The 14,441-nt window shown below is 41.6% G+C and overlaps 1 protein-coding gene across 3 annotated transcripts; it reads right to left on the bottom strand.

Moving 5' to 3' along the window:
* Positions 1 to 96: 96 nt before the first annotated feature.
* PLIN2 (perilipin 2) lies at positions 97 to 12,814 on the bottom strand. Of its 3 annotated transcripts, XM_057373466.1 has the most exons (9): positions 12,718 to 12,810; positions 10,618 to 10,674; positions 10,342 to 10,537; positions 9,637 to 9,719; positions 8,850 to 9,135; positions 8,327 to 8,511; positions 7,442 to 7,576; positions 6,516 to 6,806; positions 97 to 260 (listed from the first exon to the last, which is right to left on the bottom strand). In XM_057373466.1, exons 2-9 carry the CDS (start codon positions 10,645 to 10,647, stop codon positions 126 to 128), a joined length of 1,341 nt encoding a protein of 446 aa, XP_057229449.1. In that variant the 5' UTR covers positions 10,648 to 10,674; positions 12,718 to 12,810; the 3' UTR covers positions 97 to 125. The 3 variants fall into 3 exon arrangements, with proteins under 3 accessions (XP_057229449.1, XP_057229450.1, XP_057229451.1); XM_057373467.1 differs by lacking the exon at positions 7,442 to 7,576 and having other exon boundaries at positions 12,718 to 12,811; XM_057373468.1 differs by lacking the exons at positions 97 to 260; positions 7,442 to 7,576 and having other exon boundaries at positions 6,277 to 6,806; positions 12,718 to 12,814.
* Between the last annotated feature and the right edge of the window lie 1,627 nt (positions 12,815 to 14,441).

Raw genomic sequence — 14,441 nt, forward strand, 5'->3', positions numbered from 1 at the left:
GTACTGATTTTTTTTAAAAAATATCCCCATAATCCCTAAACTAGGCAGGCTCACCTTTAAAAAGGAGAAATCTAAATTAAACATGGCAAAGGTACATTGTATCAAAAAGACATTTTTATGCTTCTCTATTCAGCTCTTTGCCCTGTAGTGTAAGGGCCATTTGTGCGTGAAAAGTCCTGTTGATCCTCTTCATCCAAATCCAAAATGTCTGGGACATCATCTGACTCTGAAGACAGGTCTGTAATAGTGAAATCTGGAACCTGTGTAGGAATGAAATTTCAATCAATTTAAAAGTAAAACTAAACAAATTTGTGCAGTACTCCTTCACTGAAGACAGGACACAAAGATGCTTAGCACCTCTAGAAATCAGACCCAACATCCTGATTWCAGAGTGAAATATGCGCAGACACATGAAACACAAAGCATTAAGACAGACCAAATACAACATAAGATGGAAATCAGTTGCTTAGAAGGCAGGATTTTGTAGTAGAGGTGGCAGACAGCTGAACTTAGTGGACTGAATTTGGTGAAACGGGTGACTCGAACTAATTTTGCCYTTCTTTTCACAGAAGCAATAAACTATACAAAGTAATCTGCCCTGAGGAGATTGATATGGATGGCTTTATGTTGCTCTGCCTGGCAACTGCATCAAACCTTTCCTGAGGAAACAAATACCTGAAACTGCAATCTCACTTTGGCCTCTGTTTTAACTGCATGTATAGTATTCTGCGGCTGCATTGCAAAGCAGCACTGGGTTTCCAGGAATTGTCAGAGAGACATCAGTGGATACATGGATATTACAGACTTCTAAAAATGTTGGCTAAGACACTTAGGAGCTTAAGTCCCAACCCTTAAGTCCCCTTAGTAGGACTTAGATTACTTAGGCACTTCTGAAAAATGGGATACAATTAAGCAATTTACTCATAACCATAAATTTTTTTGCCCCAAGTGAGAAATACTCACATCTATAGTTTGATTTATGGTTAATTTTAATGTTGGTGATGTGACATAGTTGAAGTTAGGCACAGTATCAGCAAATAAGTACTGGTGCACTCTGACAGGACTTTGGTTCTGMATGCTCAAAGGAACAGCAACTTGTAGGCATTTCTGGAACTTAAGCTCAGTGCAGATTGAAGAGGCATTTTAAATCCATTCCCTAACTGCAAAACTCTTTATGACTTACTTTAATGAATGACAATAGGCAAGAAAAATCTATGCTTTGCCTGCTATGGGAGAACATGTCAGAAGGGCAACGAACATAGCAAATAAAGGGACTACTGTTTCAGCTACCAGGTTGTATGTAGCACAGAAGCACTGCATGTTAATTTACTGCTTCTTACAGAGTAGGCAGTCACTRGACAGCAGGGAATTTTTAAATATTAATTATTAATACTGATCTTTAGAAGAACTTAAGCAGCATGTGACTTACCAGACACTCACCATTCATACCATGAAATGCATGGACCACTTTTGAGAACTTAGATTTGATCAAAATAAAATCAGTAACTTTTGTCTCCCAAAAAAGCATTTTTATACCAGCAAGCATTTTCTTGCATCTTTCTGCTTATGGCAGTTTTCCTAAAACTTTCGTAACTGCTCTTAGAGAAAGCAACAAGTTGTCCCATTATCAGCACATAAGCCTGTATTTCATACTGCAGTACAAAGACAGGTATCCTAACAAGACTAAGTAGTCCATATGCAATTTTCAAAAATGTGCCCAAATGGATGGTTTCAATGTATTTACACTGACCAGGATACAATCACATTCAGTAAGTGTGTCTGTCCAGTGAGATTTTTCTCTATCGTAGGTTTAAGAGGCTTTTATTACTTATATCCATTTCGTTCTTCACAACAACAGAGTAATTGCTTGAATTTAAGTTTGTGCTTTCTCTAGCTCCTTAATGCATGCAGTAGAAGAACCTGACTCCTTTAATGTAAGTTTTTGATAGCCATGAAAGAACTTCAAATTGGAATGTATGCCAGCRTGAGTAAAACAGACTAGCTACCAGTATGACTTGCCTCAATTCTGACCATGCTAAACTGTATTAGAACCACATATTCTGACATYAGCACCAAACTAAAACAATGCAAAGCCCTTGGTGTTATGGGATTGCTAATGTAAGGAACCTTCACTTCCACACCACACAACTTTTCACAGTTGACTACACTGCTTTGTTTCAACCTCCGATCAATTCTTGCAACAAAGAATAAGGCCAGATACAATTCTTCATGCTRTTTCTCTGTACAATTCAGCACTCCATTTACAAAGATACAATACTTGCAAAATCCCTACATAGAACATTGCAAAAAAAAAACTTTTGCATTTTGCTGTCTTCATATACAAATGTTAATGTCAATACTAACAACTTTAATCCGTTTTTTTTGATAAGTAAGTTTTCAGAACTGAGCCACTAGCATTTTGACACCATATTCTCATTTTGTAAACTTCCAGAACAAGCACTTATTTTTAGTCATCAGAGACTGTATTATCCAAAAGAAATAAAATTGCGATGAACTGGCAATAAATTAAAAGAAATTCATTTAACAAAACACTCTGCCCAATACCTCCAGCTRGCTGCTGCATTTTAGACTCTCTGATCATACAAATTACTAACTGATCATGCTTAAAAGTAAGTTCAGTTCCATTTCCTCTTTTTAATTAATTATATTTTAAAGTTTTTTGGTAGTTTTTACTGKTTTTTTTTTTAAATAAAGAGAAATAATTCATCAGTTCCCAGATAATTCCCACATCCTCTCACCTATTTTACTAGCTATAAAATGTTACCTTAAATTGAATTCTGGAAAAAATAYTGCAGAAATATTAATCTTGAAGAATAGCAGACATTTCAGAAGCTTTCTGCCTTTCTTTAGATTGAGGCAAACTAGCTGTATCTCCAGTCCTTATACAAATCTTGTAATTTGGCTTTGACCAATGCTATAAATGTTTGCAAAACTTGCATACCGTATGGAGCTATTTACAAATGTTTGTATTGAAAGCTTTTGTAAAAAAGGATTATCAGGAATGACAGAATAATAGTTAAATGCACCTGGGAAGAGGCAGCATCAACTAGCATGAACAGTTTTTAAGTGATCACTAAAAAAGTAATTTTCTTATTTATTCCTAAATAAGTGATACAAGTGATAATCATTTAGTATTCTAACCTTTACCATCTCAAGTTTTGTGTGACTTGCAGCCTTTGACATTCTTGTAGTTCATGTAGTTTATCTGACCTACTCAAACAGCTGAATTCATTTCCTATCATTTTCAACACATCTGGTCTTACCTTTTTTGAAAGGTTCCAGAGAAACCTCACAGCTTTCAAGCCSAAGCTATATCCTCAAAAGTGATTTTGGACTAAGAGCAAGCAAGCTTCTGTGCAGTGCAGCTGATTGGTTTAATTGATTTTGTTTAATACATGTCATTAGAGAGAAACAGGTAAGATGGCAGTCTCTCAGGTTTCCCTTCTTTATTTAAGAGGAAGCACCTCAGCTCCAGTCAAAAACAACAGTGGCAGAAAACAACTAAGGCTTTGGAAGGCATCATTCTTGCCTCCAGTGGACATATTAAGTCACTCTCTCTAGCTGCACTAGAGAAAAATACCAAGTCTGTCTGTGGCGCTGCAGTTAGACTGGAGTGTGGGAATATGCCATGCTCAATACTTGCAGTAAGATACCCATTCAAGTACAGATGCAATCCAGTTTAAACATTCACTGCTYTCCTTATTAGCAGAGTCTGATAATCTTAATCAGAGAACTTTATTCTATTATCACCAACTTGCTGTTATTCAGCCCTCTCTTCCACTACAGAAGGGTTCCTAATCCTGATGGGGGTGGTGGGTGTGGATAGAAACTTTAAATAAACACTCGGGGGGGTGCGCACCATCCAAAAAAACGAGCACCTATCTCAACAGCATGACACAGGAGCCCAACCATTAGGTAAGCATTTAACCAGGCCTTGCTCTGCTTGCAACCACCAGTTGTAGGTCAGGTGCCAGAAGTGTAAGTAACTTTTGAACAAAAGCCACCACGGTGAGGGAGAAGTGCTTTGAAGGGCTAGGCTGTGACAAGTTTTCCTTGCTTTCTACTTCATCTGCTTGCTGAGGTTTAGTAAAGGCAGATGGCCTGCAAGAGTACAAACCAGTAACACAAGACAGAACAGACACAATGCACTGCTCCTGCCAGATGATGCTGTTTATTCCTCAGTCCTTAAAAGACATTATTGAAAAGTATGAGTATCTTACTTGATTGATAACCTCAGATGATCCCTCACACCTGGAATGAAAGCCCAGAGCAACTGGACTTTAAAACACATGGAAGAACAGTAATTTCCTTCTTTGAACAGCTCAATTAGTTCTGTTCTGTTCCTGAGCACATCTACAACAGTGGATGCACTCTACATGTATTACGAGAGATAATGGAGATAAAAATGGATATTGTCAGTGGACCTATGCAATAGCTAAAGTAAATTTAAAAAGCAGTTAATTCCTGAAAGCACTGTGTCTCCAGAAGTCTTAATTCAGGCCCTAGCTGGGAAGGAGTCTCACCATCTCCTGTTAATTTCATGTTAAAAACATGTTATATGAGTATTTAAAGTTGGAAGTTACAGAATCCTTATCTGTCATCCCGTTTTGTTATAGTTTCATTTAATACTGTGCTTAGAACAGTCTTCCTCACACTTCTAGGCCAGCCCTGACCTAAGAGCTAACCCTCTCACATTAAAAGACTGAACACGTAATTTGCTTTRGTGCCTGCATCATGCCAGGTGGAGGTATTATTCCATGTAGCAATGCATCACTACATGATAAGCTTTCTTTGAACTGCATATTTGGTGACCTCTTTGAAAATGGTGACCAGCATTGCTACACTTGATGGCTGCAACCCAAAATAGTATAGGGCACAAACTAGGATGAAAGATACAACTTACCTGGAAAGCCCTAAATCAAGAAAGCTTATTTCTTATTTCCCAATTCTTTTCCAAGGGAGGGATTCACAGGATTCACTGAGAACGCCACCCAAGGAGTTGAGCGTTAATGTACATTTGTCTCTCAAGAGGATAAATAAAGTTAAATTAAAACTGGTGCTGCAGCTGTTTATAGGAAGTCTGAAGACAAAGCAGGTAGATGGCCATGTCATGCACACACAACACCTACTGCGAAGGGAGGAGAGGGTTCTTTTGTCCATATCCATCTTTTTTGGCAATATTAGTACATCCAGCAGCTCACAGCTTAGGTCATCTTTAAAGGTGACAACAGCAAGGATCAACAAAAGCAGCAGTAAAACTCAATGGATGGATACACAGAAATTCAAACGGAAGGAAATGCTGCAGCAGTATTTCATCTATCAAWATATACACAAGCACTTTCCATACACATCTACTTCATTTGCATATCAAACTTGCTTTCTGCTGGACCCTCTCTGAAGGAGTCACAGAAGAGCAAGTTAGATGGTTTTAAAACAAAGGAGACAGACTTTGGCTACTAAAGCATTTATTACTAACATACAAAAGCAAGTTACAAAATGATGGCTACAAAAACACACACACACACACAACAGCAGGCACCTGAGTACAAACAGCATGAATCTTGCCTTTATACTGCATATTAAAAAATGTGTTGATAATTATTTCGTCAGTCACTGGAAGAGTGTTCAAGGAGCATCTAGATGATGCTCTAAGTCATTTAGTTTAGATTTTAGTAGTCCTGCAAGGAGCAGGAGTCGAACTTGATGGTGCTTATGGGTCCCTCCCAGCTTGAGATAGTCTATGATTCTGTGGTCAAGTTACTGTGTTACACAATTGTTAAGTTTGTACATTTAATGTTAACACTGTCACAGCCTTTGACTCCAGCTGACTCATTCAGAAACCCCACTTACAGCTTTGGCATTCTGCACTCACAGAACTTTTGTCATGAACTGTGTAGCAAYAGAATCTGAGACAATCAGATCCATAATTATCAAATGTGTGATCTGCAGCAAACATAGTACGTAAGAGTACACAGCTAGACTGCAGAGCTTCCAAAAGCATATCGTTACATATAAGGCTTTTATATAATTCTGGCAGAGATTGTACTTGTTGCTTAAAGGCTTTTAGCTATGGTGGGTTTTCTTTAGATTGGTAGTATTAATACTGGTGAAGCATGGTGAGGTTTCTTGTCAGACAAAAGGGGCATACTGATAGCTGTCAGCTGCCAATACTTTGGCACTTAAATTAGCTTGAATTTTTAAGAGTGGCTAAAGTACATAGGACAACACAGCCTGTGTGTCCGCGTGTCYTGGCCTGTACATCCCCGTACTCCTGTATTTATGAATATTTCACCAAAAAATGGTGAAAAATTGTTTTTTGACAGCTACACTTAGTAAGACCACTCATTTGATCAGTCAGCAGAGTACATGCATGGCTGTGCAGTTTATTCAGTAGTGTGTTCAGGCTGTTTGTCTTTCTCGCTGGAACTTTCCTCCCCTTCACCTTTGCTTTCAGCATGCTGAATGCCAGGCAGTTGTAGGTAAAAGGGACCTACCAGCCAGTTGAGCGGTGTGTTGTTAACAAGATAATCCATCACATCATCCAGAGACTCCTTCATTTTCTTCAGCTGTCCTTTGCTAACTGCAATAAAGCTGTCTGATAATTCTTGGAAGGAGGATGCTGACCGAAAGCTCTGGTAGACATCACCAGCCATTGACCCAATACCGTAAACCTGATCCTGAACATTCTGTGGCAGCCCTTGTAGGCTTGAGACCAGTGTGAGGCACGTGGTCTGAAGCTGCTGAGTGAGGCTCCGTGCAATAGCTAGAGTTCTTGACTCAATGTGCTAGAAAGAAGAAGCATAACAGCATGTTAGTGTCTTTTTATGACTGTGGTGGCTTTCTGTTGCTCAAGATAAATAAAGAAGCAAAGTAAAGGGGATGTAAATGAAATAAAGACTGAAAAGCACTTGAAATTTCTTCAACACCCAAGTACCCAATGAAAAGAAACATTGACAGCTTCTACCCAGTGACAGACAAGCAGATTCGTGTTTCAATTCTGGATAACACATCACAGCAGGTAAGCACGTTCTAATCAATGCACYACTCCTGAAGGCTACATGTAAGACTCAGAGAATCTGTGCCTAACAGTGCTTTATGCTGACAAATCATTATTTCTTGTCTGGACACATCAGATAACTGGTTTCTAGCTCATCTACATACAGATATCCCAATACAGGTTCACATGCTAAACAGGATGACCATCCTCAAGAGATGAGAATGAACCCCAGAGTGTTTGCAAGAAGTAGGCTCATTTAAGTTTGGGTCCCCTACTTTTCAGTAATCAGCTACCCTGAGCTTCAGCATCCAGATTCCACATTTGCACAAAAGCTTCTCTATTGTACCCTTCAGGGACTATTAGTCTGCCATTACCTTGATGGAATACAAACTATATTTCTGGTGCACATTTACATCTATTTACCTCAGCACTACGCAGATCATCACCATCATTTTGGCCTGTATTTCTCTTCCATTCTACCCAGGATTGATAAAGCTTCTCCTGAGCACCAAGAAGTTTCTTATTGGCACTATTCACGTTCTTTCTGGCATACTCGATCTGAAATACAGCCAAATAAGGAAGTAGAGCCAAAAGTCCAAACAGTTCCTTTAGGGCTACTCTACCTTGACCGTTACTCAACCTCCTTTTTAAATACTTCAGAAGCTCAATACGAAAGATATTGGGGAGTGCAAGAGTGTGTTCAGCCTCTTCAAAGAATTGCAAACTGGAAGAAGTTTCAAGATGTTATGCAGTGCTCCCTCTGCCTCAACTATTTCCCCCTCCCCCACTAGATTCTTACAGAAGGAATTGAAAGTGTATAGAAGGCCATGACTCCATGTGCAGTTTGTCCTGTACATAAAGGTATACTGCTAGGATAAGGCTAGCAAAGTACCAGAAATGCTCAGAGGTAGAAGCAGCAAAAGAGCAAGTCCCAAAAGAATTTGACATTTTATTAATAAGAAGGACTTATAGGGCTGAATGTTTCTAAATTGCGTAACATTTTTTTCACTGAATGAAATATGTGTCAAAACCAGCATTACAAAACAGGAATAAATTCAAACATGTTACTTCTATTTCTGCAGCACCTGCAGTTACAAGGAATTGCTCCTTAGTTCACAGCTCAGCCTGATTCAGAAGTCACCTGAATGGTGATGAAAATCTCTTAATGGCAAATGTTTTGTATTTAAAAAATGCATTTAGTCTGAGAGAGCAATCCCAGTTTTCCTTTGACTCTTATTGGCTGTTTTCTTCACTCTAAAACAATGGCGGCATAAGCTTTTTATAGATCAAGTGAAAGCTTAAACTTACCAGGCTAACAGTGTAGTGGAGCTGAGAGATTGTCTCCTGGCTTTTCTGTTTAGCATCTCTAACTTTGTTTAAGGCTTGTTGGTAGGCACGTGTGCGGACCTTCGAAGACAGGGATCCTAGTCTAACATAGTAGCTTGGCTTTTGAACTTCAACTTCAAAACCTTCAACATTTGCAGCTTCTTTCTCTAGGTTTGTAAAAAGGATGCAAATTGATCACTGCAGGAAAACTTGAGAGATCTGAGACAATTTTACCTGCCCTGTAAAACCTGAATATTGGGTTTGTTGAGTAGTCCTTTAGCACCACAGGTGGGCTGATAGACCACCTTACATGGAAATCCTTACTTTCATTCTGCTTCCATATGAAGATGCTGGTATTACAACCAGCAAGGCAAAAGGCACTTTGGGAAGCACATGCCCCCTTCTCCCCCTTCTCATGCCCCCTTTCTCCAAGAAATAAATGGATGATTGGCTGCTTCTCCCAATACAACCACTCCAACAAAATCAAATTTTGAATTGGTCTTACCTAGTTCTGCTTCTGTAAGTGGAAAATACTGATCTACAAGGGTCTCTGATTTTGTGAGAGCACTGTCCACTCCGCTGCTCACCATTTGTACCACACGACTTCCCAGGACAGTGTTAATGCTGCCATTGACAACGGATTTGGTCATTTCTACGCTGTCTTGCACTGCTTCTTTAGTCTTGCCCACAACTCCAGTGATCGTGTGAGCAACTGTTTCCTTGGCACCAGTCACAGTGGTTGTTACAGCTTCTCTGGCTCCAACAACTACATCCTTGGCATTGGCAACAACCTGCCATAAGGACATGCATTGATTTACTAGAAGTGTTAACTAGTGAGAGCYACCTAATCCAGAAAATTATAGATTCATGTTAAAGCTTGCATAAGTATTGGTTATCTAGGATAAATTTTGCCCTGAAAAAATACATACAAGAGAAAAAAGAATATGACTGCCATGCAGCCTCCGACTAAAAACTTCAGTGAATGTAATCCAGGCATTTAACACTGAGCAAGAAAGAGACATAGACTCAAGTTTTAAAAGACACCTATCAGTGAACTGCAGTTTTAGACAGATGTGTCAAATGGTGGGCAATCCAAAGTAATTTTTAAAAAGGCTTAATGGCCTCCCAAGGGCAACAAACAGTTCCACAGATTCACCTTTTACTTTCTCATTGCTTCCAAGCTGTGCTTCAGGCATAGCTTTTTGAAATCTGYCCCCCTGGGGTTTTAGTGGTAATATAAGAGAAGGGTATATGGTTCTTCTCTTTAGCATATGTAAATGGAAAGAACTTACCTTGTCGGTGGGTTGATTCAGTATAGGCAGTCTCTCTTCAATTTTGTCTAGACCTATACAAGCATAGTTGTTGGCAACTACAACTATAAAACAAATTACAAGAGACAATATTAATTTTTTTTCCCTTAGAAGGACAAATCAAACAAAGTCCCTCATGCAACAGTCTTGAAGTAGTTTTCTCCTCACTGAGATTTGAGACAGCAAAGCCAAAGAACAAGGCACATTTACAGTGACAGAAAAGAAGATCCTTACTTTTAGGCAGAGAAAATTCATTTGATAATTTAMAAGCAACAGGGAGAACAAGCTGAAACACCTGGCCTTCTGCCATTCTATGAAACCAGGCTTCTGGTTACAACAACCTCGTGACATAGCTTCCAAATTTAACCAATGTAAGAAAGTACGACAGTGGCAATTTGAAACCAGGTGAAAAGTGAGGAAGGTGTTGAGCAAGAGACTGTGTAATCATCTCACACATCAAAAGTTCAATTTAGTATTATGAAAGCTGAAATCTGCTTTCAGTCTAGATTATTATCTTTTTAAATTTTACTAATCTGTAATCAGTTGCTCAACAAGCCAGGCAACAGGTTCAGCCAGCTACCTGAAACAGCATTCCAGACCAGCATGACCATATTAAATCATCAATGCATCTGAATATATGAAATAATCAGTTAACCAAAGTTATGAACAGCTTCATCTTTGCCTTACTTTGTGGTTCCAGTTTCTGAATGATAGGCATAGCACTTGTCATGGCTACCGATGTAATTGTCTTCACTCCTTTCTCTGCTATCTCACATACTGACTTCAGGTAAGGATGRTTATCCTTTGTGGTGATGTAAGCGGTGGACACCATATCATAGGTGGAGCTCACCAAAGGAAGCTTGGCAACCCTCGATACAATGTTCTGTTTAAAAGAGAAAGGCATCACTCAGCTTCTTCCTTCCTCATCTACACAAAGAAATTATGGGACTAACTCAGACATACCTGCTGTGGATCAATTGCTGCCAGTGCCATTTTTTCAGGTCTTGAACCTTACACAGCCTGTGAAAGAAGCATATCTGAGTTATGGCATCATATCTGCTTCATCTTGGCACGAAATTTTGAAACCAATAACCTTATTCTGATTCACCCCATTTAACAGGATCAGGATGCTCACAATCATGCTTACTGGATTATATTTTATTGTAACAATTTACAAATCCAAAACTTGGTTTAGGCAATGCAAATACATCACATGCACAAGTCAGCTTTGAGGTACAGCAGTTCATTGGTGAACAACCAGCAGTTCATTGATGAATCACTAGCTGGTGAATTCATTTATTTTTCTAGAATGAAGACACCCTTGGACATATCTGTTGARCCAGGACAAAGAAAAGCCACCCTACAAGTCACTAAAAATCTAGTTCAAGATGTCCAAGTCAGACAAAAAACCCACCGACAATAGCTTTAATCAGATCAGATCTTTTAGAGAGCCCACCTAAGGCTCACTCTGTTCTGCTTRCTAAAAAGTTAGCATTCCTGTAACACACAGAGCACTGGATTTCCCTACTGAAGGAAATTAATCTCCTTTATGCTAATCTAGACTAAACTATTACACATTCTCCACTGAAACAAGTTGCAAACATCCATCAAGTCATCATTCAACAAGTCTACMGTACGCAACATACATTCCAAAGTGTATTCCCACAAAGAAAATACTAATAGTCCTCCCCACGTCAACCCTATAGGAGTGAGGTATTGCAGTACTACATAAAGAGAACACCCTGAAGCCCACTGTCATCCTATGCACATATGCAGGCTGAACTAAATCTGCAGGAAGCACTCCTTCCATTAATGGTTTCCCATAATGCTTAAGTTCCAGAAGAATCTGTACAAAAGGAGGCAACAAAAAGATAAGCTAAGAGTCCATCCTCAAAAGGATTGTGGTGTTCAAGGCCTTCTGATAGATTTGTAAAAGAGCCAACCTCAGCTTTCTGTGCCACACATATAAAAGCAAAAAAAGAATGTGTTAAAATCCATCCCCATTGCATAATGGGGAACAAGAACAGCATCCTSTTAACATTTTGCAGGCATATTTGCACATATTAACATACATGTGCCATAAAGTAATGCCTGTAATGAGATTAACCACTGTACGTGGAACTCACAAGCATGACAACTAACAGACAAGGGTTACAGAAGTAACTGTTTTCCTTCTATTTATCAAGCATTGAAACACCCGCAGAAACGTGCTACGTTTCTCACACAGCATTGCGCGCCAGATCTCTTGAAGTACAACTGAAGTTATTTCACAAAGTATGGTACAGAACAGAAGAGACTAGAAGCACACAATCTGGCGTCTGAAGGAAAAAGGGCCGTTACTTTTAGGACTATTCAATATTTGTGGAATGTGCCATAAAATCCATCCACACGAGGCACGCATTTGAATTTTAGTCTATTACACCATCGCAGTCAGCCTGTGAAGCTTCGCTCTTAGAGAYAAGGAAGATAACTAGGATCTTGCATAGTTTCAGAGACCCCCTCAATAGGTTCAGCCCTAGCGAAAGTCGGATCTACCCTCTGGAACAGGTGAGCGAGACGCCCGGAATCCAAGTCCAAGCATATTTCAGAAACAGATTCTGAAGAGAAAAGCACATACGCTACGTCACAAACGTCATTCCAGCTTTCCCCCCTCGCTATGGAAAGAAGCGAAAGAAAGCAGCACGACGAGGCACGCAGAGGAGCCGCGGCGCCTGCTCCGGCTCGCCGCGGTCCCCACGGCAGGAAGGCGCGCCGCTTTCCCAAGCGCCTCCACGGGCCGCTTCCGGGACGGGCATTCCAACGCCGCTCCCGGGGCCGGACGAGGTTCTCGGGACTTTGGGGAGCCGGGAGAACCTCGGGCAGCCTACCGACCCACGGCGGGCGGCGGGGCCCGCGGGGCGAGAGCAGCGGGGGTGGCCCGGCGGCCAGCGCCGCCCGCGGGGCCGCAGCYACTGCCCGCTCCGCCGCGGGCTCCACCATATTGCGGAGTCAGCCCCGCGGGGCGGGCAGGTGCGCCCGCGGCCGCCGAGAGCAGCGCCGCGGCACCGGGGCGGCCCTACTCACCCGGGAGGAGGGAGAAGGGGTCGGAGCCGCCGACTGGAGCACGGGCAGGGTCGCGGCCACGGGCACCGCCACCGCTGAGTGGGGAGCGCCGGCCTCGCCCCGCTATTTATGGGGCGTCACCGCCGCCGCGCGTCACCGCCGGTGCGGGGCGGGGCCGGACACGTACTGACCCCAGCAGCGGTCAGCGGGAGGGCACTGCCCTGTCCGGGAACGTCTTAGTGACGGGAGCTTGTGGGCAGTTGCTCCTGCTGAAAGCCGGTTCACTGAAGCRCAGAGTATGCTGAGTTGGAAGGGACTTACAAGGATCATCGAGTCCAACTCCTGGCCCTTCTCAGCACCATCGCCAAGGGTCACACCATGTGCCTGACAGCATTATCCATGCGCTTCAGTTGTCAGGCTGGTGCTGTCTACCGCTTCCCCTGGGAGCCTGTTCCAGTGCTCAACTCTGGGTGAAGAATCTTTTCTGATATCCAGCCTAAACCTCCCTTGACAGCAGAGCAGAATCAATGGAGGAAACCAGAATTTTTCACTTCTTTGAACAGATATTACACCTCTGCTAGCATGCATACTATTTGCAGGCACTTTTCACATTATGTTGTTGCCATCTGAGAGCTCTCTTCGTTTCTCTTCACGGTCATGTGGCTTCTCAAATGTAAACCATYCAGTGTACCCATGACTGTCACAAAATTAATTAACCCTCTTTGTCAGAATTCTAAACTTWTTCAAGGATTTACTTACTAATATGAAGCACAGTATTTGTAGCACAGGAACACCCTCAGACTGGCACAGCCCAGGGACACACTGTCCCAGAACGCAGTAGCCACAGATAGTACCAACCTCTTGACAGTCCTTGGCCGGCTAAGAATTTAGTCTCTAAGTGTGTTATTCTTCACAACTAGGTGCCCTTCTGTATTTCATAAACTTGAAGAGGCTTATCTGAAGTTTTGAATATCTAGAAACTTGCCTCTTGAGAACATTGCCTTGGTTACAGGGGCAGGCAGACCAGAGAGAAGGCAGGGGGAGGAAGGGTGAGAGGATCACATAGCACCTTGGATGGACCAAATTCCTCAAAGGTCATGAAACAGAGATAGCAGTGTGTGGTCCCAGTCAAGACTGAAGAAGAGGAAGGCAGAACAACARCAAGAAAAGCAGTAGTAACAAGTAACACAAAAGCATGACACACCTCCCATTGCCGAAAGAGGAAGGCAATAATAGCATACCCTACCCTTCTCTTCCATGAGGCAAAGGCAGATGTTTAAAGTCACGCAATGCATCTAATGAAAGAAGTTTCATTCTTTCAAGAAGTAATTTGCAGTAACCTATGAGCACATTCATCCATCCAAGTCCATTTAATCAATACTTTAAAAGGTAAGTCAACCACTGAAATAAAAGTGTAAAGATATGAGATAATGGACCAGACAATAAACCTATCTATCCTTTGGTTCATCTCTTTTAAACTCACTATAGTACTCTGCATGATACAGAATACCTTGGGTTTCAGCCACACTAGCTCTGTAACACAGCTCTGACAGAGATAGCAGTGATAGATAACAGGGGTCCTTCAGCTTTTCTTACCATTTTAGTACAGCCAAGTGGAGGAGCTGCTGGAGCATGAACCCTGGGGCCTGGCAGGGCTCAGGGAAGCCAGAGCAACCCTGCTGTGGCATCACTTGGGCAGGGAAGCTGACATGGCGGGATGTGGGAGGCTCTAGGGAAGGCTGGGC

The sequence above is a fragment of the Malurus melanocephalus genome, unplaced genomic scaffold (assembly GCF_030028575.1).
Source record: "Malurus melanocephalus ecotype Western Australia unplaced genomic scaffold, MMel_1.1 scaffold_198, whole genome shotgun sequence".
Taxonomy (NCBI): Eukaryota; Metazoa; Chordata; class Aves; order Passeriformes; family Maluridae; genus Malurus; species Malurus melanocephalus.